The 18,751-nt window shown below is 39.3% G+C and overlaps 1 protein-coding gene across 1 annotated transcript in view; it reads right to left on the reverse strand.

Moving 5' to 3' along the window:
- Positions 1-18,751, reverse strand: part of USH2A (usherin) — a 579,889-nt gene that overhangs the window by 76,457 nt on the left and 484,681 nt on the right. Inside the window, exon 60 of the mRNA XM_044449731.1 lies at positions 12,115-12,469. Coding sequence (XP_044305666.1) covers positions 12,115-12,469 — 355 coding nt within the window. The remainder of the gene's footprint in view (positions 1-12,114; positions 12,470-18,751) is intronic.

Consider the following 18,751-nt stretch of genomic DNA (forward strand, 5'->3'; position numbering starts at 1 on the left):
CATCTCCATGTGACATCCCCTCACATACCTGTATGTCGCCAACAGATCCCCTCTGAGTCTCCTCTTCTCCAGGCTGAAGAGGCCCAGTTCCCTCAGTCTCGCCTCATAGGGCATTCCCTGCAAACCGGCCACCAACCTTGTGGCCCTACGCTGCACTGACTCCAACCTGGCTATATCCTTTCTGTAATGAGGGGCCCAAAACTGAACACAATACTCCAGTTGTGGGTGCACCAGAGTGGTGTAGACTGGTAGTAGTACCTCTCTTGATACAGAGGCCACACTTCTGGCTATGCAACCAAGGGTGGCGGTCGCCCTCTTGACCACCGCATCACACTGCTGACTCATGTTTAGCCTGCAGTCAACCAGTACCCCGAGGTCCCTGTCACAAGTGCTGCTCTCCAGCCACTTGTCCCCTAACCTGTACTTATGACAGCTATTCCTATGCCCCAAGTGCAAGACCTTGCACTTACCACATTGAACGCCATCCTGTTGTCTCCTCACCACTTCCATAGTCTGTCCAGATCCTTTTGGATCTGGAGTACCTGCTCCTCAGTTGTGGCCACTCCTTATCCACTCCTTTTTACTTGTGAGCAGAAATGCATAAACTACATTATTGCTTCTCCCTCCTCCTTCTGAAGAGTTACGGAGAACAGGGTCTGTGAAGATGCCCAGTGAAAGAGGTTGATTTGGATGCTTTTCTGTGAAGCTGTCGGGATAGCATCAGAATTTCACAGTGTCTCCTTTTGCAACCAGTGCTTTTTTGTGCTGAACTGAGATACCACCACCACCATCATCTTGTGGGACTGTGGACTTTACCCCCAGTGCTTTGTGCTTTGGATCTTAAAGTCATTTTATTCTCTATGCAATGGGAATTGTTTGTGGAAAAGGAGCATATACTATACATCCAAAGAAGAATTTGTACCTGTCTGCCCTATATTCAAAAAAGTTAACATTTGAAAGGGATTTGCATTTGCAAGTTGGAAGTCAAAAATGGGTATCAAGTTTAGACAAGTGAAAGACCACTGCTTTAAAGGATGCATATACTCATATTATGTTCATTTAAAACACCTTGTGGTAGAGCAACAAATGTTAGAAAAAAACATTCCCGGTAGAAAATATCAATGCTTCACAAAATTAATCACAACTGGGGAGCAGCTTTGCACTTCAATTTAATTCCCTTTTCATTAATTAAATACAATTGGTGACAAACTCACAGATAAATATATGCATGTTCACATGCAGCACCTCGTTAGAAAAACCTGCATGAAGTACAGGAAAGACTGATAGCTGAACCAGTATTTGCATTGTAGGTATCTATGTCTGTATCTTTGGTTATGAAACAGCTGGGGAAAAGCCAGAATCACAACTGGGGACAGTTGGATCATCCCGTTTCCAATCCATCTGTGTCACTTTCCATTTTAGCTCCTTCCCAGGAGTGCTCTGTTCCATATCCTCAGTACCCTACCTGTTTTTGCAATGTAGGGAAAAATAAACTCAAATCCACACAAACCCAGAATTACTTACAGGTGTACAGTGTTGTCCATTAAAGTGTAAATCTTTTTTACCACCGAAATCCGACAGTCACTACAAGTGGTTACACAGCCCACCTCCTGCTGTGACTAATACATGGTGATTCAAACTGTGTCCATAGATGCCCTTTGGTTGATGGGGCATGTGAAGAAAGAAAAAAAAAATGCTTGCATTGAGGTGGGAAAGAGGTGTTTATAGGGTTTTAAGGGGCTGCTGATGTCAGATTGTACAATGGGAAGGTGATGAATATCTGTTGGCCTAACCCATGAACATAACCAGCATGTAGAACTGAGAAAGTTGCAAATTTCATCCAGATTATCCATTAGATCACCAAGCACTGCACCAACCTCAGTTTGAAGGGACAACAGGAGGTAGAACAGGCTAATTCTGTTTGAAGATTGTATCTCTCTGCTCAGAGGTCGTATCCCACAGTTAACCAATGTCTGTACTTGGCATTAGGACTCAAGATAAAATGTGGATTCTGTTGGTGTACCATCTACCATGTTTTGCAGTCTCCCTAATCACCTGTAAGTGGTACTGAGAACTCCAAAGCTAATGATATTGGGGGACCTTACTTGTCTGGGATGGCTCAGGATTTCATGGCCACCACACAACAATGACTGTCTTAAATAATAGCTAGTTCAACACATATGGCTGAACACACATTGGGATTGGTTTCCAGTACAGGTTCAGGAGACAATAATCCATGAATACAGGAACAAGTAATAGCTCAGTGGTCAGGGATGTATTATTATTTGATCACATTTGAGCTATTATCTGCTTTTAACCCTGCAGGGGTAGAGCACCAGTTCCCATCTACATCCGCAGAAACTGATGGATCCATACAGTTTCCTGAGGAATTTTGGGAGGTTACTGTAGTTTTGTTGGTGTGAGCTTAGGTGGACTCCAGGGATGGTGGAGGATAGGATAGCCTGGAGGAATGCTGTCCAGGGGGTCATGATGGGTCAGATGCAACTTCAGGACTAGCATAGCATATACTGTAGTTTTAGTCAGTATTCCTGTTTGAGACTCTACTTAGAATGGGGAAAGGATTCAAACCACAAATATGACCATCTCAGCCCAGCTCCTTGGTACTTGGGAGTAACTGACAGCTATGAAAGGGCTGGCTCAACAACTAAAGTGCATGTGGCAAATGGTTGTGCTTAGCATAACTTACCATAGGTATGAAACCATTTTAGAGCTGAAATCTTATTTCTCCACCACACTTCCTTCTGCACTATGTCAGCTCAGGTACTGTTTCCTAACTCAGGTAATCAGAATGAACCATCAAAGGCTCATAGTGACCAGCTTGCACTCCTTTGTGCTGAGAAAACCACTTGTGTGTGTTCTGAATTGAACAACATAGTTTGGGCAGAGCCTAGTGCCAGATGGGGTGGAGCTCCCCCATGGGACCAAATATGGAGCTCAGGGTCCTACTATACTGAGCACTATCTAGCAATATACGGGTGGTATCAGTTGTCAGACATATTCACAAACAGACTGATTCACAAACTGTGCCCCTATCTAGAGAACCTTGTAGACTTTGCTACAGCCATTCATGTCTTTAAAGACAGCTCAGAACCTGCAGCTGGGGTATAACTTCCTGGTGGCTGTGGGAGCCCATGCCAGCTGCACTGCAGGCTGGTGTGTTCCCAGTTTAAAGGGTGGATGATTACTTTTAAAACCAGAAACCAGGCTGTTTGAAGGATTGACAACACCTGTAGGAACCCACCTATATGAATCAATTTGAAATTGATTGACACTTTGGCATGAGGTTGTGCAAAGCAAGGGATAGGTTTTTTTCCATGGTAGCCCTGAGAAGGGACGGGACCCCCTTCTGCAGGAAGTGTGCCTGGCTCCTTTGGTGATAACATTGAAACCGTTCTAAATACCTCCTTGTTTAGAAAAGTTTTTTATTAATTAATCTGAGGCTGACCTGTACTTCTAACTTGCAATTTAAGACCATTGTGACATGGTTTTCAATTGTTGACTTCTTAAATCTTATTTTAATACATTTTCTGATAAAGTTTAAAAAGTTGCTTGAACCACCATGAATGCTCTGAAATGCATTACTGTTATGTTCCCAGCTAAATGAAGTGCAAGGTTAGATAGACTTTAAAGGATTCTAATTTCAAAAGATCTCTGGAAAAGGAATTGAATTCCTGCCCAAACTTCACTCCCACAGAAGATATAGGGCAACCCAAGCAGTCTTTTTGTAGAAATGTCTCACCTAAGGTTGCTAGAATCCCTTCTGGCTGCTGTTGCTTTTGACTCTTCACTATTGTCCCAGAGGTCTGGTGGTGATGGGCAGGTGAGATGCTTAGCATGTTGTCAGAGTCCCTACCTGACGAAAGGAGATCACTTTTGCCTGAGATCTATTCAGAAAGAAGAGTCTGTTCAGGAGCAAGGGCCTGCTCATCAGGAAGAAGTCTCAGCTATAGATGGGACAATAGATGTGATGTAGATCTAGTTGTAACTGGTTAATCAGGCCCAGAAAATATGAGCCATTGATGCTCGGTGAACAGCTCACATTGAGCTCCTTGGATCCAGCTACATGCTTAGGAGAGGTAGGGACCTGATTCGGGACACTCATATTGGACTGGTCTGTGACATCCATACATCCAACTACACCATTTTAATGGAATACATATACATAAGCTACTACACATACAATCTAAGGCCATCTAGTCTCTATGGTACCAGATCACTATAGTTCCATGCAAATGCTATCACTGAATAAATGGGAGATCAAGGGTGCAGCAGCAAACACAACCCAACTCAGCCACCTGTGCATGCCTGTTTATATCAAAATATGCATGTACAATCCTTGACAGTCACTAAAAAAATAATCTGGAGATTTAATATATTCACAAATTTGGAAAGTTGCTCTGATTAAAAGGTATACCTCTTCCATATTTCTCTATCAAGCTCTTGTAAGACAAGGCTATTAGCAATGCTGTTAAAGATACAACAGCATGTTTTATACCATCAGTTCAAGGTCAATGAAGCTAGGGTCAGCAATCCCATGCGGAAACTGGGCTTTGCATCTTAAAAGCTGAATTTAACATGAATAATCTGGACGAATTCGTTGGGTGTCGGTCATTTCTTTTGTATTGGAAAGCAAATGTTTCTCCACTTGAGAGTTCAGTGGTGCTGTAAGTTAAAAATATCTCCACTGTTAGGCACGATTAAAATACTCTATCAGTGATTCTAGCAATTTAAACATTGCAGTATTGTTGTAATATTTTTCTAGGCTTCAGGAGTTCACAATTGTTTGGTCCAATCCAATCTGGGAACACTGGAGAAGTTATCACCCATCAAGGTAATTACTTTCAAGTTGAAATAATTACTCCATCAATGTTAATGGTCTTTCAACTTCAATAAAGCACTCACCTGCCGATAATCACTGCTAACCTCTTGCTCTCATGCAATTCCCTCTCTATTTAGTGGGTTATATTGCAGCCGTTAGAGTGGTCACTTGTCCTGAACAGCTGCTGAATTTCACTTTGGTTGGCTGTGAACCATAAAAAAATTAGTCATCTGTGTATGATTTCCTCATAACCCATAAGCCCTTGCAGAGCTAAGGATGTGATCTTCTAGCTCTAATAGGGCATGTCTGGGGCAGCCATCTTGTTTCTGCTGGTGGCTACTCTCCATGCTAACAGCAGCACAGCAGTTCAATTAACATTTGCCCCTTTGTTGCCACTTGCAGCTTTGGTCTTTGCTAAGTAGCACGTTGCCAAAATTAAGTGGCACATGCAGCTCTCAAGCAGAATGTTTTTATTTGCTAAAAAAAATTCTATAGGTTTTTGAAAAGCAATGATGTGTTCCACAGTATATGAAAAGATGGGTAGTAAAAAACCTCATTGAGCAATATGTATTTAATTTTACACATTCATGTTCTTATTTGTAAAAGCACTGCTATATAACTACTTATATTTAAATGGCCAATCTATCAGGTACCTGAACCTGATTGCTTCCCATTTTCCTTTGCATTCCTTGTTCCTTTTGCTCCCCGTCTACTGGATCATGAGCTTGCAGGCAAAGATGGTCTTATCTTTGACTTTTAGGCTGCATATGTGGATGATAATGATAAATTTACCCTATTGTATCTGCAATCCATGTGCATACTAAGTAGCAAGCCACACTGAATATTATAAATATTTATACACTCCTTATTTGAAATAAACACTAGAGCAGGTTACAAAAGATGTCTATGTACACATGCACACATATGGGGTTGGTACTAAGATAGCTCATAGCTGGGGAAAGCCAAGCAAACAGATAAGTGGCAGAATTGAGGCCTGACATACCTCAAAGAGGAAATCATTCCATGGAGCAGGGGCCACTGCAGAGAAGGCACACCTCCATGGCCTAAGGCAGAGAGAGAGGTTGGTACAGAGAGAGGTGTTCTTTGAGGTAACCTGGGACTTAATTCCAAGTGCACTTGCATAGGATTGTGAGATCTTGCATTCAAATTTGTTTTCTAATTGCTTCATCTTAAAAAAGAGGCAGAGAAATGGGTTTGCCATTCTGCATGCAGACGCAAGCGGTTGAATGGGAGAGAAGAAAGGTTGAGTGGAAACAAATGTGGGTGAAGCAAGCCATTTGGAGGCCTTCAAGAGGCCAAAAATAGTAGGAAGGACTGGCACCATCTCCTCAAAGCATTTATATGTGAGCAGTAATTGTCTAAATGACCAGATTGTGAATGGATATGGGCTCTGTTTCAGTTATGGGCACAGCTATAATTATTTCTCATCTGCTGGCATATGAACCTTGCTCCATCCTTCTTGAGAACCAATGAGTTGGCCACCAAACTGTATTGGACAAAGCAGAGTTGCATGAATGGGCCTGGAAACTTTCAAGGATTGCAAGAACTTTGGGACAGCAAGGAGAGAGAGAGAGAGAGACCCCTTCTTGTTGAACATGTTACCTTGTTCTTGGGTGGGCTGCACCTCAGCACACCTGCCCTACACAATGATCATTGCAGAAAAAGCTATTATCCTGCAAAGTTTTGATGCATTTGATTATACCACTATGTCATACAACGTACACTGCTTGCAAAGTTGTTAGCATTTTGGTAATAATGTGAAGGCTTCTTAAGTATATGTGGAAATATAATTGAATACAATCTATGTAGGGAAGCAGGGACCAGTGAGGTAACTTTCATCCTTTGCTCACTGATGGAATCAGATGTGCATTTGCACAAGTGCCTTTTGCCCCCATAAGTTAAATAGCACTCCATAAATCTGTGGAATTTAACTGACTTAATAAAGAGCAGTGCTCAGAGCCTGTTCTATACTTTAAGTCTTGCAAAGTAGTGTAGAAGCTTGTGTGAAAGAATGACTAATGGTGTATCCCATGAGAGAGCTTCAGTTGAAATGCTTTAAGAGATTAAATGATTTAGCCTACTACCCCGTAAGCTATATTTTAAAGGGGCATAAGTTTAATCATTGGAATGCTAGTTCTTTAAATAAAATTACATTTTAATTAAAATGCCTCATTCACAAATGTGCAATTAAGGGTGCATCAGCAATGTCATGCAGAAACTATTTCTACAATGTAGTAATTTGAAAAAAAGCAACATTTCAGTGTCTTGTGGATCTGAATGCATATACATGCACATTGTTTATTAAGGGACTTAATACCAATTAAGTTACAAATTAGAACTGAAATAAATTTTCATCTAAAACAAAACTCACACTAAATTTCAACACTTGGCTCAGGAAATCTAAAGGAAACTGAAAAAAGTTCTGATAAAATTAGAACTCCTCCTAATTTTGGTATGGAGAGCATCTGCAGTTGACCTATGTTAGCAGGGAATTTTGCCCAAAGCAAAATTTCAAGCAGATTTGGAAGTATTTAGGAGAGCAAAATATGCATAGAATTTCAGAAAGTTATCAGTATTTTGATGACTTTTAGACACTAATGATGTGATTCTTATAATACATTTAACTATTGACTCTGCAAGATGGGCAGATAATTCTTACTTGCTGTGTAAACAGGTGGAAAAGCAGCAGGGGCACCTGGATTATATATGCCCAATGAGTTTTTCCCACCTCTAAACAAAGAGTTCCATCCAATGTGTGCAACATTATACTTGGGGCAATAAAGCACTCCTTTAATATAAATTAATGTAAAGCTAGTCTAAGTGGAAACAAAATCATATACAGGTCTTACTCTGAAAAGGCAAACTGTATTAAAGGTGCAATAGGCATGCTGGAGGTTATAGATTTTTTCATGACTTAACTTTCATGGAACTGCATCTCCTATCCCACATTTTAAAATTAGAAATATGAAGAAATTTAAAAGTAAATCCAGGACACTCAGAAAAAACATGCACCAGTGCTATGTTAACCATACTGAGTCTACATGCATATATTTCTGATATATTTTTCTAGTTCAGGTTTTCCAGGGTAATGTTTCTCCAGTGCCAAGAACATACTAATTTAAAAGGCGTTTAAATGTTGACACTAAAGAAACATACTGTGGCAAGATTATTTAAAAAGCCATTTTGGTGCATTTTATTACCCTCAATGCAACCATCTTGGATATTTTCTGTTGTTGTTGGCATGGTGTGGAAGACAGTTCAATGCATGACTGGAGAGATGAATTTTGAAGCTGAGCAACATGAGAAGCAGTACTTATAATCTTGAAAAAACTAGAAACTGTCCATTTGTTCTAGCCATTGTTTAACCTTAGAGAAAAGATGTCAAAAGCATTGCAAGAGACTGTAAGATTAATTCTGAAGTCTGGGGTGGGGTGGGGTGGGGTGGGGTGGGGTGGGGTTAGAATCAATTTCTGTGGTGCAAAGAATCATGGGGAAAATGCAGATATTTCATGCTCAACTATGCCATGACGTAGAGAAGTAATGGATGGAAGCAGAGATTACACCCTTCTGCAAATTCTTTGCTTATTAAACAGCCAGACTTGCCAACTTTTCAAAGACTGCAGAGAATATTTCAAGTTATAATGCTAAGCATATTTCCCAGGGAGAAAGCCCCACTGAAGAAATGGAATTCAGGATCCTTTCCAACATGCATCAGATCCTTTTCAGCCTCGACAGCTCCTTCCCTCTAATCCTTGTCTCATGATTTATTTATGTAGTTATAACATTTTATACCACTCCACATCCAAGCAAATTTCAGAGCAGTGAACACTACAGAGTTAAAACAAGTAAAAGAATACAAACAATACCTCACAAAATTTGAAACAAGGTAACATCAATCCTGCAGCTGGTCAATAAGAAAGCTTTCCTGGAACAAGGATGTCTTCAGCAGGCATCAAAAACAGCACAGACTTGGTGCCTGCCCAACTTCCCAAGGCAGGAAATTCCTGAGAAATGGCGCTACCTCACAGAAGGCTCTCTTCTTGGTGAAATCAGTCAGGCCATGGATCCATATGAAATCACCAAGAGAGTCCTCTGATGACTTCAGCAACTGGACAGGTTGGAAATGGAGAAGGTAAGCCAAGAAAGATGGCTCACAAACCTTATATAAAATATGGTATTCAGGTAATATAAATGTAGAACAGAATATTCTGATAATTTTAATTTGAAGTATGATATTCAGATCATATGCACAAATGTATATCATGGTTCTTTAAGATTAAATAGTAGAATATGTCTGAATTATCCATCTATCTAGATACACTTGGCCCCAGGAGTGGTATGGGAGTGTATAATGGAAAAAAGCTGGAAGACCATTGTGATCATGAGAAGACAGCTGTACATGACCCTTCAGTCCTCCTGTTTGGTCCTTTTCTTTATGGTCATTCTTGTGCTACATTTCTCCTGTGGGGCCTGAGTTTGCTGTTCTGTGCTCTTTTCTGCTTGTCTGGTATCCAGTACCAATGATGTTTACAACTCGATGAGAAGCTTGTTAATTAATCTTGTTTTTGGATAGGCTTGAGTTTAATCTATGAGGCCTGGGAAGGTCACTCAGTTATCTGTTGGCCATACGTTATTTGCTTAGTTAGCTGTTACACTGGTTGAGTTTGAACTAGATATGGCCTGGGGACCAGGTGGCTCTCGGCAGAACAATGGCTAACTTGAATGTGTTGTTCCCCATCAGATGGGCTTGGCTAAGACTGTCTGTTATGAGTATATCCAAGATACATGTGCAGTTCTCCTTTCAAATTATTTCCCCATTAGTTATACCAAAACATTAATTTTGTCTAGGTTAAAGAATCCAGATATGATTATGCTGAACACTAAAAATCCTATACAAGGTTAGGCAATCTTTCCAAGAGCAGGACCTCAATACAGTCCTAGCTGAAGAAGGTGCTGTATGCTGGCCATGAGCTCGATCCACTGTCATTTCTTTGAGGAGTTCCCAATAGCAAAAAGCAAATAACCTAACTTCCCTTTGTCATCTCTTTTCTATAGTCTACTAATAAGCTCTTTAATCTTTACCTACAAGTGTACTAACTGTCTCTAGATCCTAAAGAGAACCACTGCCACTGAGGAACACAGTACCAGAATGGCGGCACATTTCATTTCCACCATTTTAAATTAAGATGCAGGGGCAACAGACAGATGACTTCTTATCTGGGTTCTGCTGTATCCTCCACTATAAACCCCCCTACAGAAAGTACTATGGCCTATAGCTATTTTTTAAAATTATGTGAGTCTGATGCCATCTTTGATGACACTACCATTTTTTAGAAATCAGATTCACAGTAGAGTCACACTACTGTTTTTTATCCTCAGTTTTGCCATTTATAACATAAGATCAAATTCCAAGTTACTGTATTCATTAAGATTTGCAAGCTACAGTATATAAGTGCCAGGTGTTACTATTGGTAAAAGCTATGTTTTGTGGTAGTTGATTTATTTCTGATTCTGAAGAGTTATGAGGCAAATCTCCTTAATTACTAAACATAAATCATAGGCGTCAGCTAATGTTAATTTTACTATCATGCTTCAACCAGCATGCACTTCAAATGAGGAAAGAAAAACATTTTAGGGGTAAAAAAATAGATTTTGCTATGATTGTACTTATTTTTAGACCTAAATGTAACTACTAGCACAAAAATGTTAGTGGAACTTACTTCTGAGAAGACATACTTGAGATTGAGCTGAGCTGAAGTTCACATGCAGATGGCTAAGTAACTTTGCCTCATCTTTGCACATGAATCATAAGAATACATGAACAATTAGGTAATTCACAATGTACATATTTTAGAACTTCCAACATTTAATCTATTAATTGGTTAGATCAATTGATTAAAGCATTTTGATAGACTTAATTGCTTCCAATTAACCAGAAGCAGATTTAATTTTTAATAGAAAACTAGAGGCCAAGTCAGGCTTTATTGCCTGAATGTGGAGGAAAGTGCAGACTTGGCCATACTTCTTACTTTCAGCATCCTCACACATGCCGACTCCAGCCCAATGCTCCCACACTGAGTGGAAATTGTGTGTTCAGCTGAATACACTTAAGATCCTCCCTGAGTCTGGGAATCCTGTGCTACCAGTTCTTGATCACAGGGCGGATTCTTCATGTGTTCAACTAGACACACTTAGTTACACTCAGTGTGGTAAAGCTGGGGTAGGACTGCTTCACATGTGAATTTTGGATGTCAGGCTAGTGTATACAGCCTGCTTCTCTCTGTATGGAACATGTGGAACATATGTGGCCTTCAAATGTTGTTGAACTCCAGCTCTCATCATCCCTGACTATTGGCACATGCTGAATGGGGCTGACAGAAATTGGAATCCAACAACTGGAAAATCACAGGCTTCCCACACCTGCTACTGTATAGGTTCAGGAAGAAACACTTGGATAGGGTTATGAGTGATGGGAAACTCTGGATTATGCCTGCCATGGCATACATAGACATCAACTAAAAACAAAGAAAGTATGTGTCTGGCTTCAGAATTTTTATTTTACTCATGTTTACATGTAATTAATCAACTTACTAAAGTTGATACAATTAAACAGCTAAGAACAGGGAAAGCCCTGCTAGATCAGACATAAGCATGGCTAGTCTAGCCAACTGGTTGCCTGCAGAAACCTAGAAATCTAGAATTATCTTCCCAGCATGCTGCCCTTGCTACTAGAAATAGGATAGAGCCAGCAAGACTAGTAGCCATTTGTGAGCTTTATTTTTCATGAATTGGCTGAATCTTCCAGATCTACCAAAATGGTGGCCATCGCTCTATCTCATGGAAGTGAATCCCATAGTTACGGTGTACAGTACACATGCAGTGCGTAAAATGATGTTTCCTTTTATCTGTCCCAAATTTCCCATAAGTCTGCATTATAGAATGATCCTGGGTCTAGTATTCTTAGAGAGGGAGAAATGATGTCCCCATCTACCATATGTCCCATGCATGGTTTTGTACATCTCTATCATGTCTACTTTTATCAGCCTTATTTCTAAACCTTTCCACACTGAGGAGTTGTTGCAGCCCCTTCATCGTTTTAGATTTTAGAGGTATAGTTTCTTGAAGGGGAGAAACATAAGTATCTATTCTGAAACTATAATGAGCCTAGAAAAGAAAACTATGCATTTGCAAAACCAATTCCTTAAATTAGTCAGAACAAGACTGCAAACTTTGTTTGATTTTCTAATACTTACCGATACAGTTAGTGCCGTAACAGCCGGAGTGCTAAATGTTGGATCACTCTGTCTTTCTTGATAGGCAACACGGTACTGTGAAATAGCACCATTCGGAGAAGCAGGGCTAGTCCAGTTCAGGAGTACAGAGTAAGCGCTTACTGCTTGGGCCCAAGGAGCTTTCATGCCCTGAGGTGGAGCTTCTTGGGTTTGTGTTGAAGACCACGGACTATCCACAGAACCCTTGGAATTCTGAGCTCTGATGCGGTATTCGTACTCGGTGAAGGGCTGAAGAACATCTGTAGCATCAAAAAATTCTAAAGCACCTTCAGACCAGATGAACACAAGAAGTTCTTCTTGAGTGCCCACAAGGTGCCTGAAAGTCACACAAACATTATATAATCTTAATATAATTTTTATTGTGTGTTTTTTATAATTTACTAATTTTATTGCTTTTATCTGTTTTATTGATTGTATTTAGTATATGCTAGTTTTAGCATTTGTTAGCCTCTCAGAGAAACCTCCATTTATGGGACAGCATAGAAGCAGAATGAAATAAATAAATCATTTGAGAACAGCTGATTTACAAATTGAGAAGAGGTTATTTGATATTGAAGTACAAACTTCAAAATCATTACAATCTAATATTATCAATTGTTTCTCATTAACACTGCACAGAAGGAAAGGTTCTTTGTCGTCTGGTCAACAGGTTATTTTATGAAATACCTTTCTAAATTTCAAAGAAGTAAAAGTTAAAAAAGAGGAAATAATCATTGTAGGCTTCTTTCTGTAACAGCAACAGTGAACTTTCTTAAAAGTTGATCAGAAGCCCTGAACAGCTATGCAATTATCTTTTTTTAAATCATTTAGTACCCTTATCTAGGTGATGGTTTTACAAATGGGAACAAGCCTAAATAATTTGTTGCCAAAATACTTTCACTACCTCAGGTTATGAAATTTTGTTTTCAGTTTTACAACAAATGATTGACTAATAGAGATTTATCCAAGTACTCATATCCCAATAGCAATTTTTCCTTAGTACTGTTACCTTCACAGACATATGAAGCATATTTGCAGTCCATACTTTACAAAATGGAATGTGGAGTGGGGAAGGATCATTTTACTTTGTGGATTACATGTGCAGCCTTGATTCTTCTCTCTATTCTGCTTCCCATATTGAGACTTCAGTTTTGCAGAGAAGTGATACAACGTGACAACTCTGCAAAAATTCATCTACCCTTTCAGCTGATGTTGCTTCATGTGCTTGTCTCTATTACTGTAAATTTATTCTCTTGGGTTGCCTAGAAATTTCTAGACAATGTGAAGTGCTGGGGAGAAAACAATTTTACCCGTTTTGTATAATTGTTTGTTTTCCCAGAGAAATCCTAGAAATTTGTGATAGAATTGTGTATGGAAGAACTGAAATATATAAATACTTCCTTTCTTTTCAAGCTGAGACTTATTTTATTGCTTTCGCAACACGAAGTGCATAATTAATAACTCACCATATGCAGTATATAGTATTTGGCATATTTATGTGATATTAATCCATTATTTTGCATGGATAACAACTATAAATATATCATATACAATCATCTGAAAGGGTCATGTATAAAGTATACATTGAAAGAGATCCAAAATCAATGAGATGTTGTATAGCATAGTAGCTAACAGAGAGTTTACACTATAAATTGGAAAGTTTAGTTTGAATCTTACTTTTACCATTTACTCACTCAAGGGCTTTTGGAAGTCCTTCCACCCCTCCAATCTCAAATTCAGTCCCACATCTGTACTAGGGGAATAATAAGACTGACTTGTGAGGTTGTTGAAGGGTTTAATAAGGTAATTACATGAAGCACTTATTCAAAAGTGCACTATAAATGCTAGATATTACTATGACAAATGCAAGATAGACATTTCCAACCAAGAACTGTTTTGCTGATGAAGAAGATAGCCTTCAGAAAAAAATACAGTTGCTCTTGAGGAACTGGCAAATCACTTCCAGAAAGAGTTACAAAATCAATCAATGGCAATAAAATCAAGTCTTGTATATGAGGAAAAATGATTAGTGAAAGGTTTATGAAGTTGAGAAATGGAGGCAGGTACGTTCCTTTCTTTTAACTGAGATTCAAGTGCTCTGAGTAAGTTAAAGCATATTTGCCCTTGTGCCAACTACCCAATGAATAAATTACATTATCTGCCATGTACAATTACAAATATATTACATTTCCTACACTGGAATCAGGTTGCATACTGGGCAATTGTCATGACGACTCCATATGAACAATGGAATTTTTCTTTGGCAAGCCCACACTTTTACATTTGTAGAACATAGTCCATTTATATATTAATAAACACATGTAGGTACTATTTTAAAAACCACAGCAGTCATTTAAAAATATCCTGTCAATATAAGTTGCTGGTTTTTTATTCTTTTTCAGTGCATAATTAGTTCATATACACAGTGAAGCTTGTAGTCCAGAGTGCCATGCAGCACTCGGAAGTCTGTTGACTCTTAACCTAGAGACAATCAGCAGAGCTGGTTGGGTTTCAGGGGCAGAGGCTGTAGAGAAGGGAGGATTGCTTCTCTAGTCTTCTTGGGCATAAAAAGGAGCCCCAGAAATGGAGTTGGCCAGCGCCATACCTAGCTGTATGGTATTTTACATTGCTATGCACTTGATCTAGTTCCTGACTGATGGGGCTCATTGCAGTGTGGGTTTTGCTTTCTGGATAGCAATGTATGATTATAATGCTAGAATAATAATCACAATCATAATCATAATCATAATAATTTTGATCAGAAGTATTGGAGGCACTGTGGCAAATCCTGTTTGAAGAGGCAGGATTTGTGACAGCCCATTTCCCAGAAGGTTACTCCTATAGAGGACTACAAATTTCTACACGATAGCTGCTACACACCAAGTGCTGCCACAGGCCCTTCCTGTCACTCTCCAACATGCAGGCTGGAGCAGAGACTCAACCAGGGCTTCTCAATTTTTGGAATTAACCCATACCCCACACAAATGCTGTATCAGCTGTAGCCAATAAGGGGTTCTGATCAAGTTCACACAACACTGACTACCTCTGGTTTCTGTCCTTGCTTAACTGTAGGCATAAATGCCCTGCTAATGAGTTATGAAAATTTGTCAAAGCAAAAAACAAAACAAAGTAAAAATCCCTACAACAACAACAACAACAAAATTTTAAGCACAGCAGAGCTCTTTTCACAGCTTAGTTGCTTAGTTTGCACAGCACAGCATCTCAATTTGCTATAGCAGTTCTTTGTTGGATTCACAAATTAGCGCTTAGTAACACAGAAATCTGTGATAAACAGCGTTTAGTAACATAGAAAATATATGATAAGCAGCTTCTCTGAATGAATAGATCAAATATGTCACCAACCACAAGCAGTTCTACTAGCAAACGGAATACTGTAGTCTAGTTAAAATGTTTAGATCGTGTTACCACTGAATATTTAATGAAAGAAACTTATGGCTGGGTAAATGGTTCCATCTGTAGTGCTAAAGAGAGAAAATATTATGTAAGAATAAACTTTGAGCAGTCTCTAATCATTTCAATACCCTGAAGATGTTGAATTCAACTGCTCATTTAAGTGGAAGCTTTTCTCCACATGGTGAACAGCATAAAGAAAGATGTCATTTTTAGGAACTGTTAACTGCTACTGAATCTGCATATTATGGTTTGCTGCCTTCATTCATGTTGAGATGTTCTGATAGGTAGTTTTGTCAAGGCAAGATATATAGCCAGTAACACAGCTGGAATATTTTACATATTTATTCTGATAACAGGAGAGCTGGAAACAGAAGATACAATTCTGTGGGTTGTGGGGTGGAGTGTGGTGTAACTAATTCTGTGGTTTGCTGTCTGGTTGTGGGTAGGCAAATGTTTCCTTAATTCTCAAACTAGAGTCTTTTCACATTGTGATGAATGATTCTGCCAGGACTATTTCTGTCTATAGACTTCCTCCATTTTCCAAGTCCATTCTGTGCTGGCTCCATATAGGCTTTTAAAAAAACCCAGAGATCATTTAACATGGATTTTGTGGGGCGATGGATGCACAATCTGGTGTACTTTTTCAAACTGGATGTATCCATCCATTGTTTATACACATTTTGAAATGTGCTCATTTTTCTTTTCAGTTTTGAAATATGTGCATGTAAGAGAATGTATTTTTGTATTCTATGGAATACATTGCTGGTCTGAAAATGTATAGATTTCTGAATCTGGTCCATGCTCATTTCTAAGTGATACAGAAAGCAGATCCCAACAATTATGCATGTACCGAATGAGCTGGGTGCTGGAAACAGGTGCTACCCTTGATGCATTCAGTGAAACTTCCAAATAGTACAGTGAAAGGTTCAAACTGTACGGCTTTACAATGTAGAAACTAGAACATGTTCAGAGTTCCAGTCAAGAAAGGAGCCTCCTCATCTACGGCTTACATGTGGATAAGGTATATGCTATATCAACTCACACCTTCAGACAAAAGCTGGGAGTTAAAATAGCTAATATTGTGCTTAATCCACACCACAACCCCATGTGGAAAAGGTCCAGATAAGCTCTGGATATTGGCTTTAATAATAATCAGATACAATCAATAATAATAATTCTGTCTGCATTCCTGTCCATATTTCTGCCCATTTTCTGAAAGCTTATTGTGACCCAGAGAACTTTATACATTCCATTCCCACCTCCTATCCATTCAGCATCTGACTCAGTTCTACAAGGTGTTTGAAACAGATTTCTACAACATGTTAAAAATGTTACAGATAGGATAAAGAAAAGCCCATTGGATAAATGCATTCAAAAAAGGCAACAAGCTTTTATTTTCTCAGACTTTTAATTGTTAAACTGTGCCACTCTTACTACTGCCAGTTTTCTAACTGCTGTTTGTTTGCTTTTTATTACTTGTTATTGTTCTGTTTTATTGTATCAGCCACCCTGAGTATAATACACACAACACATACAGTTATCGAGCATAAGTATACTAAAGAATGGTGTACAGGTGATGAATGAATGAATATTGCCACCACAATTTTGTTTTAATAAAGAATTTGTTAGCTTTAGCTAACAAAGGTTTGGAATTGGGGGTGGGAAGCTGCAAGTCAGGAAGGTTAGCAGAGAACTCTAACCTCTTGCAAATATACATCCTTCAGTTTTAATGAAAAGCTGCCTACCCACTTGTGGGTTAAATAAATTTAGTTTGGTATATAAACGACAGCAAGGCAGTGGCAGCAAATGATGAAAAAGAAATTACATACCATAACATCCTCTAGAAATACTGCAGGCTTCTTGCTATAACAGTCTAAGGCTAGGCGTGGGCATCGCATGAAAAAAGAACTGCATGCTTACATCCCATTTCTGTCCTTACATATTTCTGATTTTTTTCACAGCTATCTGAGAAAGATGTGATATTGTTGTTGTCTAAGCACATTTAAACTTCAGCTGAAATAACTGCCAAGTGATTCATGCCTATGTAGGTGAATATAACGATTGTATCTGGAGCCCCAGCACGCCATTTTCATTTCACTTTAAATAAAAAACAAAATGTATCTATGTCAGTCAGTGCCCTTCTGCTGTACTCAGAGGTATCAAACAGGCTACAATTATGATTGTGAAGTGATTGTGTCACATTGGAGGAAGGTTTATTGCTTTCGAGTCTGCTAGGCAGTAACACATTCTGTTTCATATTACTCTTTATATCATTGTTTGGCTGTGACTAGAATAATCAAATGCCATCAAATGCTGTCAAATTCAATTTACAGTATTTTCCACTTTCTGCATTATATTTCCTGTTTTCCCTTTCTCTGGCTGCTCTGGAATTGCAGCTGTAATCATCAGCTTTATTTACAAAACCAGCAGAGTAAAGCCATATCTTGAACTATAAGAGGTACTTTATTTCCCTTTATACAGAGGAGGGGCTTGATGTATTTGGTCATACAATTAGCACACAAAAGCAGAGAATATGCCAACAGAACAGGCATTTGAGACTACTAGAAGCCTTCAGCCAAAAGCCTGCTTGGTTAGTTCCACTAAATATATGATTATAGGTATGTCCCTATCACCTCCTGCTTCTTGGCCTTTTATCTCTTTGGCTACAGCCTTGAGACTGTTAGAACCTAAGTGCTACAATGTTGCACTATCAGTAGAAGTTACAACAGGCCAAACTGCCTGCTCAGGAGGAGTCTCTAGACTTCTGCTATCTGGTGCCCTCCTGATGACTTGGACTACAGTTCCAAGAATCCTGCAGCTAGCTATGCAACTCCTGGCAACTGCTTGAATCTACTTCCCCCTGCCTGTCTACATTATTTGTTGTTGTTAGTCGCAAAGTCATGTCCGACCCATCGTGACCCCATGGACAACATTCCTCCAGGTCTTCCTGTCCTTCACCATCCCCTGGAGTCCACTTAAGCTCACACCAACTGCTTCAGTGACTCCATTTAGCCACCTCATTCTCTGCCGTCCCCTTCTTCTTTTGCCATCTATTGTTCCCAGCATTAGGCTGTTCTCCAGGGAGTCCTTCCTTCTCATTAGGTGGCCAAAGTATTTGAGTTTCATCTTCAGTATCTGGCCTTCTAAAGAGCAGTCAGGGTTGATCTCCTCTAGGACTGACCGGTTTGATCGCCTTGCAGTCCAG

This window comes from Varanus komodoensis, unplaced genomic scaffold (genome assembly GCF_004798865.1).
Source record: "Varanus komodoensis strain SLA01 unplaced genomic scaffold, ASM479886v1 scaffold1, whole genome shotgun sequence".
Lineage (NCBI taxonomy): Eukaryota > Metazoa > Chordata > Lepidosauria > Squamata > Varanidae > Varanus > Varanus komodoensis.